We start from the raw sequence: 25,100 nt of genomic DNA on the forward strand, positions 1-25,100 counted from the left end.
AGTCGTCTATGGCAAACCAACGAAGTAATATTAATAGAATTTTATATTAACGCCGATCTAATTTTTCAATGCTAGTTTTCTTTCACTCTCCTTAAAGCGAATATACTTAACAGTGAATAAAGCATTATGTCATGATCGTTATCATTTGGTAGTACGATGGGTTACAAGCACAGAGTTTATATCTTCTCCGAAGGACTTTTGGTTCTATTCCACACAAGGCGATTTTATAATTAACATAATATTTCTGTGTTTGGTTGGTGGATTAGAGTTTAACGTCTCTTTCGGCACCAAGGCTATGCAAGACATGGATCTTCAATTTAAGATGGCATCCAAACTATCGTGATGCTTTCAAATTTCAATACTTCTTTAACAGCAATCAAACCCAGGACTCTATACCAAAGTGGCGCGCGCTAACTACTAGACCAAAGATGGAGTGGGTCAAATGAATGAAGATTTGAATGGGTCAGTAGGTCGTGGGTCAACAGAACGTGATCCACTGCAACCCACCACTCATTATAACCTACTCTGACCCACCATGAATCGTCATGACCTACCAACCTCCTCCATTCAGTGTATTGTAGACAGCAAGACAGCATCTTCTGAACACTAATGAATTTGTCTACGGTTTACTTTCAAGGCTTCCATTTGTTTGTATTTATTGACTGGGATGAGAATATCTAAGTGAAAAAAGAACTTCAGGCACTTTTGAATATTGATATTCGTAATTGTAATAATAGCAATGGAACTTAATACTTGGCTTTCGAGACACAGTCAAATGTTATGCATTTTTATTTCCTTTACGTTGGTCTACTTTACCTTGATTTGAGACTTTCAAATTTCATCCTGTTTTTCCTTGAAAATTATCTGTAATTCAACAAGGAAATAATTATATGTGTTAATTAAATTTAAATTGATCGTAATATAGTCCATGGCAAACACTTTACAATTTTATATCGTAAAGATCAGATATCCCAGGAATTGTAACAGAGCAGTGCTAGAGCGATTGAGTGTAGAAACTCAAGCCCCGATTAGTGATAATTTCACACGCTAGTGTAAAGTCTTTAGTCAATGGAGAGAAGGGCATGAACATGGGTCAGAATTGATGACAATGGGGTGTGGTGGATGGTAGATTATAGTGGGTCACGGTGGGTCGTTGATCATGGTGGAAGGTGGGTGATTGGGTCATGGATCAAGCTTTCATTGACTCATGCCATCTCTGCACAAGATTACTCTTAGGAATTCTATTTCTCGAGGTTCTTCCACCTTCCTACTCCAAAATCCTTTCATCGTATACGTTTTTATTTATGATATTGCTCTTTACGTATAATGTAAGTCTGGCGCTAGCTCATAATAGGAGACCTCTGGGGCGAGAGGTCGGTGGTCTCATCCCAGGCCATGTGAATTTATGATAAAGAATATTGTGTCCCTAGGTTTTCTCAGTTTTTTCTCGTTTCCTCACACATTCTCATTTTACATATTCTTTCATAATCATTCACTGTCACTAATCAACTGTTTCCTTTAGCCTAAAAAGCGCAAATCGTGGAACATTAAGTTAAAAAAAAAATCATTTTATTTTTCCATGACACATGTTACGTAGCCTCTTACTGAAATAAAAGTTTTACATGTTCAAAAATCGGGGGTTAAGGTCAAACAGAATTAGGAGACAGAAATAGGGTGGCCCAAAAGTAGATATACAGAACCGTACTGATCAACTCATTGCTTTTTATATCATTTCTTATTGTTATCCATCAGGTAGACTTAGTGTCTTTATTATTTGTTCTTAATGTCTTTTTACTTGTATTTTAAGCTCAGAATAGCGGAAGCAAATAAACGTGTAAGCTAGAATGTTATATTTGATTAATGCAAAAGTGTATACCTACTTTTGGGTCACCCTGTATAATTGATTCACACAACCTAAAACCAAACAAGAAGGGTTACTTGAAGTTACTGTGGACATTCAGGATTCTATAAATAACAAATAGCAGTGTCGCGTGTACACCGCGTGAAGGAGTTTGGTTTGTATGCGTGATATTTTGTCAATTAATATCGTAACCGGAAGTGGTTGTAGATTTCTATCACTTTTGCTTTTAGTAAGTTAAAATGGAGATCAAATGTATGTTTGAAACGCTTAATCGATTACAGGAAATCGCTTCTGTGCTATCTATTACAGTTTTTTCTCTATAGTGATTAACATTTAAAAGAAACGGAAGTGGTTGAATTTCTTCCACTTTGAATCTGAATATCATCTCCATCAACAAATGTGATTTCTATCTTGTATCTTCTACATTCTAGCCAGGGGTAAAAGTGGATCTGAAAAGGTAGGAGGATGGTAGTAGTGGCTTGAGGTCACGCCGTCCCCCTGCCTATCTTTGCCTATTTTAATTTTTTAGGAACTGGGTGGACGATAATGGGATGGCGTTTCCTCGCGTTCCCCCTCACGTTTACCCCCCTTATTCTAGCGAAAATTGATAGCGATTCACGAAGAAGTTCTTGAGATTTTCTGTCTCCCGGACGGACAGACAGACACACAGATGGTGGAAATAATATAAAGGAGTTTGGTAAAACAAACTCCTTAAAAACTGACGCAATGGACTGGCCGCCAGTGACTAAAGTCTTAACAGTTGATACTTGTTATGCTTTTAACGAATGCATTTTTCGTTAAACAATTATATTATTATATTACTTTTTAGTGGGAAAATGTCCAAATACGATACATGCGAGTATACCAATTGACAGATCTTATTAAAAAACAAACTACTTACTATTAGTGTGACAGCCTTTTAGTGGGCCTGAGTCGCTTCAATGCCATCTGTTAGCGATCAGCTGTACTACGTCTAGCCTAGCGACGAACACACGGTTAGCGCGCTGCGTCGTTCTGTCTCTGAACACACGTATCAAGAGCTTTCTAAACCGCGTCTTTTGTTCACGTGGCGTCTCCAGTTCGCCTCACGACGCTGGGTGGACGCCGAAACTTGGGGAGCACCGGTCGGATATCGAACGCAGGACCACACGTACGTGATTCCAACGTTCTAACCACTTAATTACAGACTATCCTAGATCTTATTTAGCTTAATGACATACACAAGAGAGAAAGCGCATGGGTAGTTTCTCGAGATGATAATAATAATAATAATAATAATAATAATAATAATAATAATAATAATAATAATAATAATAATAATAATAATAATAATAATAATAATAATAATAATAACTAGATATACGAGAACCATGCTATACTGAAATACGATTCAGGTGAAACATACTGAAAAACGATTTAACAGAGCTTCTCATTTTGAGACTAGAAAGATAAATATACATAGTATTCTTAATGAGATGCGGCCTAAAATTATCGTTAAATTTTAAATTTTAATTTATGTTTAACTTGTCCAAATATACAGTATGTATCAGTCGATAGATGGGTGACATCGTACTCTGACGGTTAGAACGTTATACTCACGTCTGCATAGTCTTGGGCTCGATTCCTGGCCAATTTTCCCAATTTTCGTTGTCTACCCAACGTCATGAGACGAACTGGGAAGGCACGTGAATAAAAGACATGACGCTCACTAGGTCTAGAAAGCTCCGGATCTGCCTGTTAGGGACAGAGCGATGCAACACGCTAATCATGTGTTAGTGGCTAGGCTGGACATAGTTCAGCCGATCGCTAACAGATGGCGCCAAGTAACTTTTATCTGCCGATAGATCACATCGAACAAAACGAGACAACATTCTTGAGGAGAATTTCTCGTTTAGAGTTTTCGAGAAAATTCAAGAAAAAAAAATAAGCTTTTGTGGCGCTATGCCATTCGTTGCCAAAAATATAAAGGTAACCAAGAAAGTTTTGTGGCTTTTTGTGGATGTCTGAGTTCCATTGGCCCTCACACCGTGAGTTGAATGCGAATGGAGATAAGGTGAAGGTCAGTTGCTGGTGTGGTGGGTATATCCAAATATTATCTGGTTGTGGCAGTTCAGTTACACCAGATCTCATAAGGGCGTGTATGCTATATGAGTTCAAACTGGGGTCAAACGCCGCTGTAGCGAGGAGAAAGACATGTCAGGTCTTTGGTGAGGGTGTTGTGATTAAGGAAGTAGTACAGCGGTGGTTTAACAAGTTTAAAGACGGTGACGAATCACTCGAAGATGCACCACGTACCGAAAGACCAACACATATCCAGAATGAAGATCTGCAGGCAGCATTTCTCCTGTCTCGTCTGAGGAAGGATCTATTTCTGGACAGAGTGTTGACTTGTGATGAAAAGTGGGTCCTGTACGAAGCTTCACTGTGCCGTCATCATTGGTTAGCATCCCATGAACCAGTTCCAAACAGTAGAAACCAGCACTGCACCAGCACAGGGTCCTCCTGTATGTTTGGTGAACTGCTCGCGGTATCATACATCCGTAACTGCTAGTAGCTGGTTAGAGTATCAATGCAACTGTGTACTGTCAGCAGTTCAGCCGTGTTCAAGAAAAAGTAAAAACTCTGGAGATGGTACTTCTGAATCGCAAAGAGGTCCTCCTGTTACAAGACAACGCTAAGCTACATGTGGCTAGGATGATCCGGTACAAAATTCTACGCCTTGGATGGGAAACACTATTGCATCCGCCATACTTCCCGGACATTGCACCGTCCGATCATCACCTGTTCCATTCCTCGGACAATCACCTTAGAGGACGCCAGTTTAAATCCCTAGTACAGGTGTAAAATGCACTAGATACCTTCTTCTCTTCAGGGCCTACCAAGTTCTACTGTGCTGAAATCCATGGCCTTCCAGAACGTTGGCAGAAGGTCGTCGATGTTGGTGGGGACTTTTTTTGATCTTCCAGGTACGTCTTAGGCGACATATCCATGTTCGAAGATGTGGGTGAAAAAGTGACATAACTTTCTTGGTTACCTTTATATAACTGACAGTTTTAATTTTCGTGAAGGAAGTTGTTCTTTATTTACTGTACATGTTACGAATTGTGTGTGTACGCATGTATTATACTATATATGTAGTAAAATCCACTTGTAACTAACAGATTGTTCCTTGTCAGTTCCTAACGGTGACACACACATTCTTCACGAACATACTACTTGTTTATTACATTTATACATTTCCACTGCGGTTTAATCTTAGAAATAAATATCCAAAAGTGAGCTATATCAATATATTTATTTATACTTACCTCAGAGCCATCCTTATTATCTGAAAGTAGAAATTAAAAATATATTAGTAACGATAAGTAACAACGAATAATAATATATTCCATTTGTTTGCATAATTTTGTTCTAAATAATGAACTTTTAAGAAATTCTGATTGGGCAAGTTGCAATTGATGTTATTAAAAAGTGAAATCCCCACTTTTTTCTCCTTCTAAATAAAACGATACAAATCACTTTCCATGCTGACTTTCTATTGTCTGTTTTGTCTTACTTTTTTAATTTGCCATAAACAATGTCACATGTAACTAAAGCAGACTGATTGGCTACTGAATTAATTATGCATATAATCTTATGCAAAATACTTCATTCCTAGAAGTATAATTTTACTACAATACAACACATAATACTAAGATACTATACTTAGAGACAATAGCCGTGTTTACAGTTGAGAATGATATTAAGCTGTCATAATGTAATCATGCTATTCATCTCAGCTATTAATAACACAATCAAAACTTCTATTACTCTACTTTTTATAGTACTTTCTGGACTTTCAAACTAGGTCTTACACGACGACTAAGTCCCTGGACAGATATCGACAAGAGACAGCGAAAAAGACTTTATTGATATGGAGTCGGTGTCCCAAGAATAGGCACCATCTCCTCCTGAATCGTGTATTCAAACCATAAGTGGTAGAAACCGACCTTTTCCAGGTTCAGCATTGATCATCATAAAGCCAAAACGGTAATACATAGCAAGAACTTTTTTTTTAAATGGATACAGGATCCAAAGAATATATTTAATCTCAATTTTTATTCTACTATTGAAACACGAAGTAGTAACATTATATTACAACTTCCGATTTCAATGTTGATTTCCATAGAGTAACAAGTATAAGAGATGCCAAGCTTTCTTTTTTCTTTTCTTAAGATGGATTCATCATTCCAAGAACAGGATCCATCACCAAGAAATAACCACTTTTGGTTTCAACATGTTATTGACGTAGAACAACAGCCGTGATAGATACAGAGAAATGGGTTCATCAGCAATCCAGTCTGTCTTTACTATCCACTAAAGCCGGAAGTAATAGATTTACCGTTTCCGGTCTCAATATTCAATCTCCATAGTTGGGAAGACAACCATAACTTTACAATGGGAAACAAAGCTATTGTTTAAAAAAAAAGAAAGAAAAAGAAAAGTCAATGTATGAACTAGACGACTTTCTATGAATTTAAGGCAAGAAACAAACATAATAGTACTGCAGTTGAAGTTTGTAGTACAGACTCCTGCTGTCTTTTAAAATCCAAAACGTTCGACTCCCTTTGGGGACAATCGGTCGGAAAGGTGTAAATGTTTTTCAGGCCAGTCATTCTGAATACGGTTTTTTCCCCCTAAGTTTTCCTTATTCATACCAGGTAAATACCGTGATGGTATCTTTCGTAAAAGTTCTAGACCGCTTACTTTCTTTCCCATTCTTTTGTTCCTTCGCCACTTTCCGAAGTAGTGTAATCATCGAGAAAAGTGATCTCTCATACTTGATGGACTAAAATAGCCATAGAAGCCGGAAGCCCAAAAATATAGTTCGTAAGTGGGGAAACTATGTGGTAAATGGACGATTTTTTTTAAAAAAAAAGGACAAATTATGATCATTTTTCGCTTGATTTTCGATTACAAAAGACGTGAAGATCGTGAAATCGATCCTTCATGATATTAGCTGAGCTTCTATTAGACATGGGGGCCAAGTTGGTTCAGTAATAGAGTGTTTACCTCTGGTGTGTGGGGTCTTTAGTTCGATTCCCGGCCAAATAGGTTTGTGGTAGACAACATCGTACCCGTAGTTTTTTCCTCGAAATACTCCCTATCCTCCTACATTATCATTCCACCAATTCTTCCATCATCATTTACTTGCCTTAATCATCCGTCTCCCTTAGCCTAATGGACATAATCATGGGACGTTCAACAGAAAGATTATACTTCATTTCAATGAGACGTCCTTTACTACAGCATACAGTTTCAATAAAGAATGTCGACCTTGAAAGTGAAAGAACTAACTTTCCCCTTTAAGAGTCTTCATCCCGACGAAATTAAAATACCGCTAATTTTACAGTAATTATGTGATATCTTCAAATAGATAAAAGACAATTAAAATTTGGAACAAGAGCGCCCCTAGACAATATTATTTTGCGTGAGATACCGTTATCACAAGTCACCTAGTGGCTTTTCGTTTTCAGCTGTTTAGAAACGCGAAAATAAATGCCGATTTTCAAAATGGCTCGAAATCGAAAGCAGATAAGTGAATCGTGATAACGGTATCGCATGTAAAATAATACTGTCTAGGGCGCTCTTGTTCCACATTTCGATTATCTTTTATCTATTGAGAGATATCACATAATTACTGTAAAATTAGCGGTATTTTAATTTCGCCGGGATGAAGACTCTTAAGTTGATAATTCAAGTTCTTATCTGCAAGTACACTTAAGAGGAAAGTCTTGAAAGATTTACCTGATGAAGATAATTGTGAGCTGTTTTCAGTGGCTGCCATTCTCGTAAATATCAAGTGTCAAGGATAAGCTACTTTTTGCAGAAGTTTGAATTGCTGAGATTAGAATCTGAAAATAAAATAAAATAATATTAATATTTTTTGTAATGATTTCCAGTTACCTAAATAAATGTCTGGTTGGTTGTCAATATGCCTTAGTGACGCTGTTTTATTATTATTATTATTATTATTATTATTATTATTATTATTATTATTACTATTATTATTATTATTATTATTATTATTATTATTATTATTATTATTATTATTATTATTATTATTATTATTATTATTATTATTATTATTATTATTATTAAAATTTTCTTCTTTTGGGACATTACTTTATACTTAAAATCATTGGTAAAAGATTTAAAGTTTTGTAAATATAACTTTATAAAATGATGCCAATTAGTGATTTACTAAGTATAGTGAGGTAATTGCTACACAAATAGTCCTTATAGATGAAATGGAGGTAATTACTACACAAGCAGACTTCATAGATGAAGTGAAGATAATTCCTAAATAAGTGGAGTTTATAGTAGAAATAGAGGTACTTGCTGCAGAAGTAGACTTCGTAGCAGAAGTGGAGGTAATAGGTACACAATTAGACGTTATTGAAGAAATTGAGGTAATTGCTACACATTTACTGGTAGTCTTCATAGATGAAGTAGAAATAATTGCCAAACAAGTAGACTTTATAAATGAAGTAGAGGTAATTTCTACACAAAGAGACTTGATAAGTTGGAGGTAAATGATAAACAAGTACACTCTTTAGATGAAGTGGAGAAAATACATAGTATACTACAAGTACATTTGAGAGTAAATCGTGTGTTGATAAGATAGACTTATCCTAATAATAAACAGGAAACGTTCCAGTCCTTCAGTTTATGCGTCACAGTAATCCTAATAATATGCAGTCAATCTAATAGATGTTACTATCTGTACTTTCGCTTGCTTGCCCTCGATACATTTATGTACTCAGCCATTTTGCTGCATGCTTATAGTTTTTAATATGTGAAAAATAAATTTTTTAATTTGTTTTAAAATTTTGTTTTCAAAGTAAGCATACGCTATTAATTTCATTTGGGTGTTGTGCAAGCAATTTTGTCACCCTAAAACTACTAGTTTTCTAATATGAAATTTCACAACTGATGGAGATTTTTAAATATCAGTTATTAGCGAATACTGGTTAATTAAATATTAATATGAAAATTAACATGTCAGAATTTACTACTATTAAATATTATTGGACAGAAATGTCTGGATTATTACATCATGTATACGAATAAAATCATTGAATATTATATGGACATGCGTTAAGTTATTATAAGTATTCTTATACAGAGACGTTGCCAGCCTTTAATTTCTTGAGGAAGGGGAGGGGACAGAGGCTAAGAGAATTTTGGGTGAGAAGCTTTTTATGTGTGTACCGAGAAGGATAGTTTTTATAGTACTGGACATACATTATTATACAAAATTATTATGTATAGAAGGGAGTAACAGGCGCAGCCACCGGAAAAGAACGCCTGCCCTCCTTGTCTCCCCTCTGTGTCACTACTGTTGGATACAAAATATTAAAAGAAATAGTCTTGTATAGACTTGACAGGGTTCCATGTTTCAAGGTATAAGAGATGCCAGAAAGCTATTATTTTTAGGTGAATTTATGGTCCCAAGAACAGGATCCATCGTCAAGAAATAACTACTTCCGGTTTCAATATATTATTGACAAAGATCATCAACGGTAAGAGATAGGAAGAAATGGTTTTATCAGCGATCCAGTTCCACTCCCGGTTTCAACATGTTATTGACGTACCCTAATAACACAATTACATAGCATATCATGTTCCCTCAGGTACATGGGAATGTGCCCAGTATGTACCTTATATACTTCTGAGAAAGAAATCACATGGATGGCAAGTGATAGTCACAGTTTATATCCGCCCCTAGACACATGCCTGACATGTACCTGGGTAACGTGCCTAGTATGTTCCCCATGCCGTAAGGGTCAATGAACCACAAAATTACTCCCCTAAAATATGTTAAATCGCCTATATGAGTAATGTATTTACATTAAGGTGCGTCTAAGCAACACTTTAAACAAGTAAAAATGTAGGGGGGGGGAAGCGAGCCACCAACCTTTGGATTACTAGCCACGTGCTCTTCCGACTTGGCCACAGAGACGATGAAGAGAACGGCTTGTAGAGGGATAAATTATTGAGGTCTTTTGCATTCGGATAATCAGAGTGTTCCTTTAAACCGCATATATTCGACTACAACCGTTTGGAATCAGATAAAATCTGCTCACCATTTAATTTTATAATAAATTGACGAGTGTCTATTTACTTTATTTCATGGTTCTTCCATATTCAAATGATCGGCGACAGTTGCCATCTAATAAAGCTAATGCGTTTATTGCTTCTAGTACACAATCGCTTAGAAAAAGAAGCAACAAATGCATCAAATGTGGGAGATGAATTTAGAACACCTGGGTATCTGAAACAATATGTACCTAAAGGACGTACCTAGAACATGACAAATATATCTCCCAAGTGACGACATAAAAACAAATGACTGCTAGAGTGCAAAACTGATTCAGGTATATAAATGCTATATTTGTGGTACATAGTTGCAAATATCAATTAGGTGTAACAAGTACCTAAAACTGTAGGTAGCTGAAGTAAATACTTAGCACATGAATATCATACGTACCAAGGGTCGGGTACCTAAAAGTAGCTGGGACACCTAAATGGCACATGCCTAGCACATCTTGTGCTGTTAGCATTCCTGACCATCCGCCACCTTCTTGTGGAATGTGTTCCTCTTGCTCCTGAGCGAGCCCGCCTTGGCTTACCAGCTGATCTATCTACCTTGCTTGGAGACGATGTCCAGATGATCCAGAAAGTTTTCACCTACTTGCAGCTTTTGCACGTCTTGCGTGATCTGTGAGTGCATTTCTCACATTTCTTTTAATTAATTTATTTCTGCTTTTATCTACCGTTTGTGTTTTTTCATGGTGGTTTTATGCTTGTCGTAGCATTTCCTTGCTTTTATCTTCTTTACTGCACTGTCATATTCATTACTAATTATGGGCTGCCCCACGTGTGTGCACCTATTGCCGAGCTGCCCCGGCAGAGAAGATTAACATGCTGTTGTGTACCAATCCGGCCTTGTGTTTGTGTATCGAGTTTGCACATTTCTTGAATGCTATGACACTTTAATTCGTAAATGACCGAACACCTTTTACGTACTCCAGACTTTGCTTTTACTTTATTATATCTGTGATACTATGCTTTTTGTTCTTGGGTACTTCATTTTTCCTGTCAGAGAAGGGTGCAAAAGACCTCGATGTCGACGCGCCCATATAAACCCTTTCAATCAATCAATCTTGTGCTGTTAGGATAGAGCAACAACGGTAAAAAAAAAAAATACGAAGAAGTGGTTTTATCAGCGATCCAGTTTCACTTCCGGTTTCAACACGTTATTGGCGTAGAGCAACAACGGTAAGAGATAGGAAGAAATGGTTTTATCAGCGATCCAGTTTCACTTCCGGTTTCAACATGTTATTGACGTAGAAAAACAACGGCAAGAGATAAGAAGAAATGGTTTTATCAGCGATGCAGTTTCACTTCCGGTTTCAACATGTTATTGACGTAGAGCAACTATGCTAAGAAATAGGAAGAAATGGTTTTATCAGCGATCCAGTTTCATTTCCGGTTTCAACATGTTATTGACATGTAGGCCTACCATCTATCAAGGCTAATGACGCACTTACTGCTCAGTTTTTGTAATGTGCATCCTTATAATAGTAATATTTGGTTTTAAGCTCTCTCAAAGATCTCTAATAATCCCTTCAACGGTACAGCCTTGAATAAAAGTGAAAGTTATTATAAAATTATCCACTTTTTATTCAAATGTTTAGTTGCTAACAGGTTTATAAAACCGAGGAACGCTATGAAAATCTATACCATGATCATAGTTATTCCATGACGTTTCTTGCTGAAATATCACAAATGATGAAATAATAGATCAAACGCACCAAAACTCACAAGTGAGTGGCAGAGAGTAGAGTGTCGATTACTAATAAAAGTGATATTTTTTTTTTTAAAATGACACGAATGATATTATTTATTTTATTTTATTTTATTTATTTATTTATTTATTTTAGGAAAATCGAGACATTTGAAGTTTCGAACAATTTTGGGAGGAACAGATTATGTAAATCTCGGACTGTCTTGGCTAAACCGCGAGCCATAGTCATGTCCCACTTCGTTGGTACCTCAGTATCCATCCTTGTTATGATCTATGACAGACGCCCTTAAATTGTTTTTCCCAACTCGCGCCAATTGGGCTTTGTAGTTGACAAGTTCGTCTATGTGGGCTTTCTGGTAGTTCTCCCGTTTCCTCCTACTTTTTTCATCCCACCATTTCATTCATTCACATTACTACCGTCTCCGTTAGCATACATGGCATAAGCCGCGAGACACAAAACGGAAAGATTTCATACCGTTTTTAAAATTACTTTTATAAATTTTCCTTTTCACACTCTCCCCCCTTCCAAAGACAGCAGTACTCTAACAGCACGCTTCGTTGACCCTGCATAGGCTCATTACACAGGGCTGCAAATTGAAAAAAAGTTCATGTTGTTTTTTGATTAATAGGTGAACTTAATTCTTTGTTCCTAGCTGATTACGAATAATGAATTCGTTTTTCCTTGTCACGTAAGGTTTTCTTACAAATCAATGTCAAAATTTGGGCCTTCTTCCGTATTCAATACTGCTTTATTATACCTTATTTCTTATCTTCTATCAGACTAAAGAGCTTATTATGCTAAATATCTGAACATGTTTTGTTTAATGTGAATGCAGACAGACAAAGAAAAGAATATAAGATTCTCTACACATACAGATTACTACATATATACATATTATATGGAAAATATACATAAATATATACGTTGTAAAATGGGAATCAACACAGTCATATAACATGCTTAATTTTCGCATCTTTTTAGCACTCTTTCTCTTATAAGCTTTTCTAATTTTCTTGTGATTTTCTTCTGAAGTTTCTCTGTGCAATGTGCAACACTAGTGAGCCATCATGCTAACACTCCAAAGTCCTGATACCTTTTCTCCATATCCCTCATGTCTTGGTGGAACCGTTCGCCTTGTTCCTCACTCAATTCTCCAAGATTTGGTGGAAAGTAATCAAGATGAGAATGCAAAAAATGCAACTTGAGATTCATGTTGGAACCCAGTTCTTGAAATTTAACTAACATATTCTCAACAACTCTGTAATCAGCACTTTAGTGGTTCCCCAGGAAGTTCACCACCACGCTTTTAAATGCTATCCAAGCAACCCTTTCATCATTAGTCATTGTTGCCTCGAAGTTTTTATCCTTCATTAACTTCCTAATGTCTGGGCTAACGAAGACACCTTCTTTCACTTTGGCACATGGAAGTGAAGGAAATTTGTTGCATATGAACTTGAAACATTCGCCTTCCTTGTCGAGTGCCTTAACAAATTGTTTCATCAATCCTAATTTTATTTGAAGGGGAGGAAGTATAACTTTCTCAGGACTGACTAAATTTTGTTGAGTGATGTTTTTGATCCTGCATTCAGTGTTTTCCGTACTAGCCACTGTTTCCTTCCCCAGTGGTCATTTCGTGCCCTACTATCCCACTCGCAGATGTAACATGGTATTTTTGTATACCCACCTTGTTGCCCAAGCACAATGCTTAAAATCTTCAAATCTCCACATACCACCCAACCATGTACCTCGTATTTAATTTTATTAAGAATAAATTGCACATTGTCATATGTTTTTTTCAGTGACACAAAATGAGCAATAGGAACTGAGGGGAACTTATTTCCATTATATAACAGAACAAATTTTAAACTTGTTTTATTCGAGTCAATGCTCCAATCACTAGAAAGGCAAGGGAAATTTAACTTGATCAACAAACCTGACACATCACAACAAAACACAACAGAACCTTCTTTTGAGAAATATTACACAAATTCTTTCTCTCGATATCTGTACCAGGAAGTAGTAGTCCCCCCCGTTGGCGCGAATGACTCATCCTCACTCTCTTTTACGACCGGGATTTTTGAAATTCGTTCCCTTTTACGGCTAAGATGAATGCTTTGGTACCTCGATTCTGATTGGCTGAGAGAGGTCACGTGACATTAGGCCCCGCCCACGCGGGAAATTCAAATTTTCTAGGTCACGTGGTATGACGTCATGAGTCACCCTGCGGGGAAATCCCTCACCAAGATTTTTGAAAATTGTTCCCTTTTACGGGTAAGATGAGTGTTTATGATTGGTTGACAGAGGTCACGTGATCTTAGACCCTGGGATATTTGAAATTCGTTCCCTTTTATGGGTAACATGAATGCTTTGGTACCACGCTGATGATTGGCTGACAGAGGTCACGTGATCTTAGGCTCTGGGATTTAAAAAAAATTCGTTCCCTTTTACGGGTAAGATAAGTGCTTTGGTACCTTGATTCTGATTGGATGATAGAGATCACGTGATTTTAGGTCCTAGGATTTTTGAAATTAGGGTGTCCTTTCTGATGTATACTTTGGTATCTCGATTCTGATTGGTTGATAGAGGTCACATGATTTTAGACCCGCCACACAGTGAACAAGTTACATGGGAAAACCCCTCACTTATTTGTTTTATTTTATGTGTAAGATGCGTGTTTTGGTACCTCAATTTTGATTGGTGGATAGAAGTCACATGATCTTACCCCCCCCAGTCCATGAGGGAAATACAGAGCGCTATGACGGCGATCCATCCTAGACCGGGATTTTTTTTTTTAATGGTTATGCGTAAAGTTCCCATGAAGGGTTCAACCTCCTCCTTAAATAACCCTTTTTTTGGTATCATGATATTGTACTGAAGTTTACATTAAATATTATCGTTCTCTTTGACAGATAAGATGATTACCAGCTTTTTTACCTTGATGGAGATCCTGTCCTTGAATTAGTAGTCTATGTCTCTGGAAGTAACAATGGTGAAAGAGAGGTGTCGCTTGTAGATTTCTTATAACACATTGTTGTGAGTTTAAGCGATTTTTTAAACGCTCAGTAAGCGCTTCATTAATGGAAACAGTGTTGCCAGATTTTTTTTACCTAAACTGCTCCGATTCTTTTCGAAACGGTTCCGCAGAGTACAAGAAATTTTAAACGAAAATTTTTCGAACTAAAAAAAATTTCAAAACTAAAAAAATTTTCAAACAAAAAATTTTCGAACTAAAAAATTTGAAACAAAAATTTCAAAAAAATTCGAACTAAAAAATTTAAACTAAAAACTTTCGAACTAAATTTTCAAATCAAAAAATTTTCGAACAAAACATTTTCGAACCCAAAAAAAAATTCGAACTAAAAAAATTAAAAATTTTTCGAAAAATATTTTAAACTAAAAACTTTCGAACTAAATTTTCAAATCAAAATTTTTCGAACTAAAAATTTTAAAAAAATTTCGAACCAATTTTAAAAACAAGTTTCGTACTAAAGATGTAAACCACATTTGAAAATTTTCAAATTAAAAATTTTTCGAACTAAATTAAAAATCAAATTTTGGACACTAAAAATTCTTTAATTATTTTTCGAACAAAATCGTGTAAACCAAATCTTGAATATATTTTTCACCTTAAATTTTCAAGATTACCATGATTTGAAAACAAGTGTTCAGGGTTTCAAGAAATAATAAAACATATTTTTTTCAACTTGTTGTATTTAACGAAAGGTATGTGCTCTTCTCATACAATTTATTAACATAATAAATACAGGATCTAGTTAATGAATATTTTGGACGCGTCATCATCTTCGAATCTTGTAGCCGTATCCTGTAAAGAAAAAGAAGAAACGACGGATTACTTTAAGAATTTCTTTTTTCTGAAACAATAAAAACGAGTCAATATTGATAAGAGAGAAATAAAACTTACTCGTAAATGATGGATCTGCTTAGGCTCATCTTCCTCCTCGGGTACAGGATCACTGCATTTTTTTCACCGATGGATGTTTATGAACTCTTCTGGGTATTGCATTTTCTTGGTGTTGCTCCTTTATGGTCAAGGTTCCTCCTTGGATACGAGATGACTGCATTTCTTCCACTGATAGTGTTGGTGATGGTTTATGAACTCTTCTGGGTACTGCTTTTTTTTTCTTCTTGGTGTTGCTGCTTTATGGTCAAGGAGTGGAAAAAAGGAAAAGGAAAAAAGAAATGGCGGCCTTATTGGGTATTTACAGTTTTTTCTTCTTCATCTTCTTTTTCCAGTTCCATCTTCTGTTTTTTAACGTACCCGTACGGAACCGTATCATAGGAATTGAATTCTTTAAATCGACGTTTTGTGTACTGGATACTGTACATTTTTTCTTCTTTGCGTGTGACGATGGTATGGTCTTTGGTCCTGCATATCTTATGGGGGATAGTGATGGTGACTTGTCCACGGCATTGATTTGTAATCATTTCTTTTAGCGTGTTGAAATTTAATTGTTGTCCTGCATTGTAATTTAATGTAAATCCTCTAATTTTGCATATGTAACTGGTGACGTTGGTATCCGGATTGTATATTTCTAGGCTGTAATTTTTTGGTCCTCCACTGACAAATGTCTTGATGTATGCTCGTGGTCCGTAAGATTCCATCTCATTCGATAAGCATCCCAAGTACGTTGAAGGTTCAATGGTTGGCTCCCCGGGCTTCTCCGTAAATATTACAGAATCCGTGTCGAAATATAAAACACGTTCCTGCAACATTTCCAGGTACTTGTACAGTTCCAGACGTGCCTGACATGTTGTAAATGCACCTAACACGACATTGGTGTTTCGGTTTTGAACAGGCACATGTTCATTGTACTCCCAGAACGCATACAACATCGTATCATTGATGGGTACAATTTGATGGAGTTTAATGTCGGGGGAAGTGAGTTTTTCATAAAATTCTTCCGGCCGATCAATAATTGTGGTCTGGCTAAAGTTTGTACGCTGGCAAAGCTTTCCCCATAGAGAGTTCCCACAAAGCTTAGATAAACTTCTTCTTGCAGGATTATTTTCAATTTTGGACGGATCCAATGCAATACCTTCACGCTCCAGGACGGTTTGTATGAATTTTGATTTGTCTTCTTCGGTCACACAGGAACTAGGCCAGCCAGACGCTTCCATTTTTGATTTCAAAAACGTATTGATATATTCCGTGAACAAGCCACCTGTTTTCGTGATGGGATCATATTGTTCAATGTCATAATCCCAAATTTCAAAAATTTCCACTGGTTGATATCCTAATTCTACTGCTTTCTGGATTTCATATGATACCCATGTTCCAGTGAGGCACCGCTCCTGGTCGTTGTGTGTACACGTTGCTGTAGGGTCTGGGTTCATTTCTTCGGCACACGCAGCACACAGTGGAAAGAGTAGTTTCTTGTTACATCGGTAAGGCAGGAGACCATGATAAAGATGGCGACTTGGTAATATCGTCATTTTGATTAGACCATTGACTTTATTTATTGGTGGTATATTTTCATCACCCTGTAGATAAATTCGTGGATGCCCTACAGGGTATTTAGCACACTTATTGATGTAAGGATAAAGCGAGACAATATCGAAATATTTTATTACTTCCCCTGCTTTTTCGTCGACTTGGTGGTACAATTTCACGCAATTGGTCCTTCCTCCAAAAAAGCTATCTCTTGGATTTAATGGTCTGCGGTTCATGTACGGGTGATTCTTCAGATACGTCGCCATTGCAGGATTTTGTTTTAAGAACTGATTAAATTCGCACTCCCACATTTCATGTACAATGTACCCCAATTCACGCAGTCTTGCATTTTTGCGTTGCGTTCGTTCATAACGGAATTCCATGGTGTCTTCTGGATTGCTGTAGATGGGCTGATTACGGCCTGTAGTAAAACATACTTTACACCCGTGATAAAAGCAGCCGGCATGCTCGTAGACGTGCTCCTCTAACGTCTCAGGATCTTGGTAGTAACCATCAACATGGAATCCCGCAATAAACACTTCTTTTTGTCGGGCCGCATGTAAGATTTGTTTTTCTTCGGTTTTTTCAATGTAGGCCAGCCATTGCATTGCAGCGATCGATTGGGTACTTCTCCATCGATAGCCATGTGCCGGTAGAATTCCTATGGTGTTGGGTTTAAGGAAATTCCGGCGGAATACTAAATTGGAAGCACTGGCAATCGTGATCGTCTCCAAGAAGGGATTCACTTTGGTTTCTGTTTCAAATGACGTCATAAACGAAACGCATGCTTGTCGCAGTACATTGACATCTTGAATACAATACTTGAGAATTTCTTTCTGAAAATCAAACGTGTCATTACGATGATCGTTGTACCACTGCATGAACTTGTTTCTGTCTTCGACGGCCATTTCATCTGCACCATAATACTTTGTTTCTGGAAGTGGTCCAATATACGATTGATTCTCCTTGGTGTTGAAGAAATGCGGGAAGTAGCCTTTGGTTGCGGGTAAATTGAACGCTTTTGACAATTTACTTAATGCCATAGGCAAGAAGTTCAACGAGTCAATGAACGTCAGATTATTCAACGTTAAACTCAGTATCTTGGTCCCATTTAATATGACGTCGGGTCTCCATTGGCATTGTTCTACCATAGCCTTTAGGATGAAATGTCCATCGTATCCCTTAGCGTTGTGCGCGACACAGAAAATCCTATTTATATTGGGACGACGTTCCCGCAAGTACTGGAGAAAATTATAAACTGGATCCTCTCCTTGGAAAATATGCTGGCGCTGACCACACGTACTGCAAGACTGCTGGATATTATTGTTTTCAACACATGCATAACATACTTGTTGTGCAACCAATAAATTTGGAATGTGTACATACGTATTATCGCCAATATTCGTGTCCTGCATAGATTCTATATCGTAGAATATCAACAAGGCTTTCTTTGCGTGCATGAGTGAAGGAACACCTGGTTTCAAGCATTGGCGATCGGGAAGCATAAAACATTGATGCGATCCCGGAACAATCTTCTTACAAACATTGCAAAAGATCTCATTGCAATCATGAAGTCCTTGTCCTGTATGCACAAAGGAATATACTCTGTAGCATCTAGTACATTGCTTCACCATTTTGCATACAGGTTCCCCACGATGATATACAATATTACGATGATTATTAAAACATTGTTCCCCATAAAATTGCCGATTGCAGTCGTTGCACAATATTGGCGTTTGGTTCTTGTCGCATAGAGGTCTCTGTAAACATTTGGAGCATGTTACAGGACAATTTTTTACATGTTCATTGCGTTTACTATACTTTTTATGGCACGCTTCACAGTAGAACTTGGTTGCAAAACAAGCAGTTAAAGATTGGATGATGTCAAAATGGTCAGCCAAACAAATCAAATTTATGGGAGTGCGATTTTCGTCGTTGGGCCCCTCGTACATGATGTCACGGCCTGTGAAACTAGTATACACTGTAATTTTATATTCTTTGAGGTATGTCTGGAATTGTCGAATTTCATTTACACTGGCACCATGATCCAAATTCACTCCTGCATTTGAACATAACGCATCGACTTCTTGGTCCACAATACATTTCGATTGGCGTTGATATTGCCAATATCGTTGCATATCTACATTCTTGTATGCCTTCAGGCCAATAGCAATGACAAGGGCGTACGCCAGGCACCTTGAATCTTGATTTTTTACTCGTACAATCCCTCGCTTGCAACGTAACAATTCTTCATTTTGAAGTACTCCTTGCCGCAAACCGCCGTAGCCACGTGGAATATCCACACGATGGAAATGAACCGTGAATGGCTCGTGCAGGAGAAATGCATTGTTACTTTGTAAAACTCTTTCGAACGATGCCCACATCGTTTCCAGTGTCAAGTTTCGTGCTTGGCGAAAACTCACCCAAAACGGTTTATTCGTGTTACGTGGCGATATTACCGATAAACCAACCATCGCCTCATCGTCGACATTGGCTAACAAATGGTCTAGCATTGCTTGGAAACTATTATGTACATACTGTATGATATCGGTTCCTACGGGCGGTGCGTTGAATTGAACTTCGAGCATTCGGCCCTCGATGTTAAATCGTCTATAATGACGAGTGATTTCATTGCGAACAGTAAAACCCGATTCGGCCATGGTTAATAAAAGGAGAAAACAAACAAACAGGTACAATTACGGTAAAACAAATATGTAATGTGGGGAAAAAAGGAATTGAGCAGCGTGAATTTACTACAAAAGAAAAGAAGAAAGAAAAATCTTAATCACCTGATAAACAGGAAATCATAACATTCATGATAAATTCTTAACTAAACAATTCATGTAAAGGTCCTGAGTTTGATTCCTGGCGGTGGCGTTCAGAATCTCATTATGAAAGCACATGTACTAGAAATCAAAGTTTTTTTAAAAAAATAATTATGTTACTGAAATGAGTGTTTTATTGCTGTCAAACTCGAGAGCACTACATCAGCATGTAACTGACCTACCATTCTATAGTGATAAAAAGAATGCATGAAATGAATGAATGTTTCATCAGTACTGAGATGTGATAAAGCACGCGTAAGCATTTTTTTTCCCCACTCACAACGACCTTTAAATGATGCGTTTGCAAGTTGAAGAGATTCATCAAGCATTAACGATACACATACGTAATTGTCGAAACAAAATCTGTATAGCGTATTTTTTTATTATTATTGTGACTAAGCGGTTAGCGTACATGGTTCGGACGTGGAAGGTCCTGGTTCAAGCCTCGGTGGGTTTGCTTTCCACGTCAGGGGCATGTCAAGCCTTTTCTGTAATTTAATATTCTCACACGTTATCATACATTCTTTTCAAAACTAAGCTAAATGGTTGACGTACACACCTCATAATACATAAACGTACATAAATCGTCTATAATGACGAGTGATTTCATTACGGACAGTAAAACCCGATTCGGCCATGGTTAAAAATGAAAACAACAAACAGGTACGGTAAAACAAATATGTAATGGGAAAAAAGGAATTGAGCAGTGTGAATTTGAGTTGATTTTTTGATTTTTTAGTTTAGCGTCCCTTTCAGCAGCGAGGCTATATGAGACGTGGACCTACTGATTAACGTGGAATCCGAACCACATGAGCTCCCCGCCGGGAATCGAACCCTGGTCTCCCACGCCAAAGGTACGTATGCTAACCGCTTAGTTCGGGAAATCATAACATTCATGATAAATAATTAACTAAGCAATTCATGTAAAGGTCCTGAGTTTGATTCCCCTGGCGGTGATGTTCAGAATCTCATTATGAAAGCACATGTACTAGAAATCAAAGTTTTTTAAAAATAATTATGTTACTGAAATGTGTGTTTTATTGCTGTCAAACTCGAGACCATTACATCAGCATGTAACTGACCTACCATTCTATAGTGATAAAAAGAATGCATGAATGAATGAATGTTTCAACAGTACTGAGATGTTAGAAAGTACGCGTAAGCATTTTTTCTACTCACAACGACCTTTAAATGATGCGTTTGCAAGTTGAAGAGATTCACCAACCGTTAACGCAACACATACGTAATTGTCAAAACAAAATCTGTATAGCGTAAATCTTTTTAACCACATATTCATGCACTCGTGGCTAAGTGGTTAGCGTACATGCTTCTAACGTGGAAGTCCCTGGTTCAATCCTCGGTGGGTTTGCTTTCCCACATCGGATCGCTGTCAAGCCTTTTCTGAAATTTAATATTCTCATGCGTTATCATACATTCTTTTCAAAACTAAGCTAAATGGTTGACGTACACACCTCTGGCCCAGGTTCAATCCCGGGGCGGTTGCTCGAATATCACGTTAAGCTGAAGGGACGCTAATGATTTCAAAGGGTATCGAACCATATTATTCTCAGGCATAGTTTCTGAAATTTTGTAATGTATTCTTTTCAAAACTAAGCGCACACATCTTTGGCCATGGCTCAATTCCCGACGGGTGCTCGCTGAAGGGGCGCTAAACCATATCATTTATCGTGCTTACTTCTAATGTGTGGGGATCCTGATTCGTACTCCCACTTTCCCATTCCACTAATTTCTTCATAGTCTAAATATTTCGTACTAAAAGTAAAACAGTGTATGAGTGATCCACCCCCACAAATATAAAATAAAAATGATTTTCGAATCTTGTGTGAAAAATAAAATCTCACTGAACTTACCTCAAATTCAATGAACAAAAAGTCGGTGCAGTAAAGCTTCTTAAATAAAGACACTTTTCAAGAACAGACCTTCTCACACGATAGTTGAGAGCGGTGTAGGATTTGAAAAATGAAATTTAGATTTTTATTTAGGTCGCTGTGAAAACGATGTCACCGTCAACCAATCAGAAACGAGGAAATTTATAAAATGACATCACAACGAACCAATCAAAACGCTCGCTGCTTTTGTCATGAATCACGAACCAAAACGATGTGTAACAATCGATCGTGACGTCATTCACGTTTCTCAATAGTATCGCAATTCCGATCCCAAATGATTTCTACATGTCACTACTTGTCGTAACTGTGACGACATTTCATTTTCCTCATATTCCATACGAGAATGTCAATGTTTGCTTTTTTCATGAATCATGCTGACACGTTCGTAGTAAAACTAAAGTAATGCGATCCGCTGACGTTTGCATTTTTTCAACCATATGTGCTTCTATGTCGTCACACAAAGAAGTCTATCAGCATTTTATTTTAATCCACGTTACACTGTCAGATTTATTTTCTTAAAGTATAAGTGTATCCTTTTCATGGACCATGGTTCGAAACCCACCAAGCATGATTAAATCCGAATTCATTCATAGCTAAGCGGTTAGGATACACATCTTTGGTTTGAAAGACCTGAGTTTGATTCCTGGAGAAACATTTCTTAGGATTTTTCTAAAACTTGGTTTCAATTTCTAGTTCGAAAATTTTAAAAGTTTAGTTCGATAAAAAGTTTGATTTGAGAAGCGTTACACTGTCAGATTTATTTTCTTAAAGTATATGTGTATCCTTTTCAAGGACCATGGTTCGAAACCCACCAAGATCGATTAAAACCGAATTCATTTAAGCGGTTAGCATACACATCTTTGGTTTGAAAGACCTGAGTTCGATTCCTGGAGAAACATTTCTTAGGAATTTTTCTTAAACTTGGTTTAAATTTCTAGTTCGAAAATTTTAAAAGTTTAGTTCGATAAAAAGTTTGATTTGAAAATTTTTAGATGTGATTTACATCTTTAGTTCGAAACTTTTGTTTTTAAAAATGTTTTAGTTCGACAAAATTTTGTTTCAATTTTTTTAGTTCGAATTTTTTTTTTGGGTTCGAAAATTTTTAAATTTTTTTTAGTTCGATTTTTTTTGGGGGGGTTCAAAATTTAATTTTTTTTAGTTCGAAAATTTTTTGATTTGAAAATTTGGTTCGAAAGTTTTTAGTTTAAATTTTTTAGTTCGAAATTTTTTTTTGAAATTTTTGTTTCAAAATTTTTAGTTTGAAAATTTTTTGTTTGAAATTTTTTGTTTAAAATTTTTTAGTTCGAAAAAATTTAGTTTAAAATTTCTTGCACTCTGCGGAATCGTTTCGAAAAGAATCGGAGCAGTTTCGGTAAGACAAATCTGGCAACACTGTTTCCATTAATGAAGCGCTTACTGAGCGTTTAAAAAATCGCTTAAACTCACAACAATGTGTTATAAGAAATCTACAAGCGACACCCCTCTTTCACCATTGTTACTTCCAGAGACATAGGCTACTAATTCAAGGACAGGATCTCCATCAAGGTAAGAAAGCTGGTAATCATCTTATCTGTCAAAGAGAACGATAATATTTAATGTAAACTTCAGTACAATATCATGATACCAAAAAGGGTTATTTAAGGAGGAGGTTGAACCCTTCATGGGAACTTTAAGGATAACCATAAAAAGGAACAAAATTCTAAAATACAGGTCTAGGGTGATCACCGACATATCGCTCTATATTTCACTCATGGGGTGTGTGGTGGGTCTAAGATCATGTGACCTCTGTCGGCCAATCAGAATCGAGGTACCAAAGCACTCATCTTACTCGTAAAAAAGGAAACGAATTTCAAAAGTCACAGGGCTTAAGATCACGTGACCTCTATCATCGTGGTACCAAAGGATTCATCTTACCCATAAAAAGGGAACGAATTTCAAATATCGCATGGTCTAAGATCACGTGACCTCTATCAGCCAATCATAAACACTCATCTTACCCGTAAAAGGGAACGAATTTCAAATATCGTAGGGTCTAAAATCACGTGACAGCTATCAACCAATCAGAAACACACATCTTACCCGTAAAAGGAAACGAACATTAAAAATCCCGGGTGAGGGATTTTCCCCGCGGGTGACTCATGACGTCATACCACGTGACCTAGAAAATTTGAATTTCCCGCGTGGGCGGGGCCTAATGTCACGTGACCTCTCTCAGCCAATCAGAATCGAGGTACCAAAGCATTCATCTTAGCCGTAAAAGGGAACGAATTTCAAAAATCCCGGTCGTAAAAGAGAGTGAGGATGAGTCATTCGCGCCAACGGGGGGGACTACTACTCAGGAAAATGTTCCACAGACCAGCAAGTTATTTTCATTAAGTCTGGAACCAAGAAGTTCAGCAGATTCTTCAGACAGATTTATGTCTCTAACTAGATCATTGAGCTGGCGTTGAGTGAGTGGTATAGGGTCACGAGATCCGCTAGGGGGGTTGTAAACTTCATCTTCTATTTCACTATTTTCCACTGAATCACTGTACGAACTAGGATCGCTTACAAACTCAAGACTTGATGGAGGTGTCGGAATAGGCTAGTCTAGGCAGTGCAGCACAGGTCTCATTGCAGAGGGAATATTGGGATACACTATATTTGTCTTGTTTCGAGAATTGTGTCCTACAAATTCACAGGAACAGAAGTAGCAATCGTCGCTGTGGTTTTTGGGTTTTCTCCACATCATTGGTACTGCGAATGGCATAGGTGACCGCTTTCCAATGGTCCAGTTCCGTAACGATTCCACACAAGATCTACACAGATTGTGTGGAGTCCACGATTTATCTTGATATCCAAGTTCCATACGGAAGTATGCGAAATATGCCCTTCTTACAAAATCTGTAATTTTCTGTCTCGGTTTGTGTGGAACAAATTCACCACAGATGTAACAAAATAAATCTGGTCTATACTTACAACCATAAGATGCCATGGCAACACAGTATTCAACGAACTACAAAAGAGAACTAGCCTAAGATATTAATATTTCATACTATTGAAGCACATCTAAGATTTGCGATAATTAAATATGAAATTTATTAGATATGAAATAACAACTTTTGATATAGAAATATTTTAAATATTCTTGCAGGCAACATTTTAGTTAATTTAATTAAATTAAACTTGCTTACATTTAACACATATTCATTTTTATTA

At 37.0% G+C, this 25,100-nt stretch overlaps 1 protein-coding gene across 1 annotated transcript in view; it reads right to left on the bottom strand.

Annotated features, from left to right (window-relative positions):
• LOC145670720 (uncharacterized) overlaps nucleotides 1-25,100 on the bottom strand; it is a 206,531-nt gene that overhangs the window by 20,792 nt on the left and 160,639 nt on the right. The window contains exons 2-3 of the mRNA XM_081739498.1: nucleotides 7,649-7,755; nucleotides 5,170-5,189 (exon numbers count right to left, since the gene is read on the bottom strand). Coding sequence (XP_081595624.1) covers nucleotides 5,170-5,189; nucleotides 7,649-7,688 — 60 coding nt within the window. The 5' untranslated portion in view covers nucleotides 7,689-7,755. The remainder of the gene's footprint in view (nucleotides 1-5,169; nucleotides 5,190-7,648; nucleotides 7,756-25,100) is intronic.

Source organism: Thermobia domestica, chromosome 14 (assembly GCF_964235325.1).
Source record: "Thermobia domestica chromosome 14, izTheDome1.hap1.1, whole genome shotgun sequence".
In the NCBI taxonomy this organism is placed as follows: Eukaryota; Metazoa; Arthropoda; class Insecta; order Zygentoma; family Lepismatidae; genus Thermobia; species Thermobia domestica.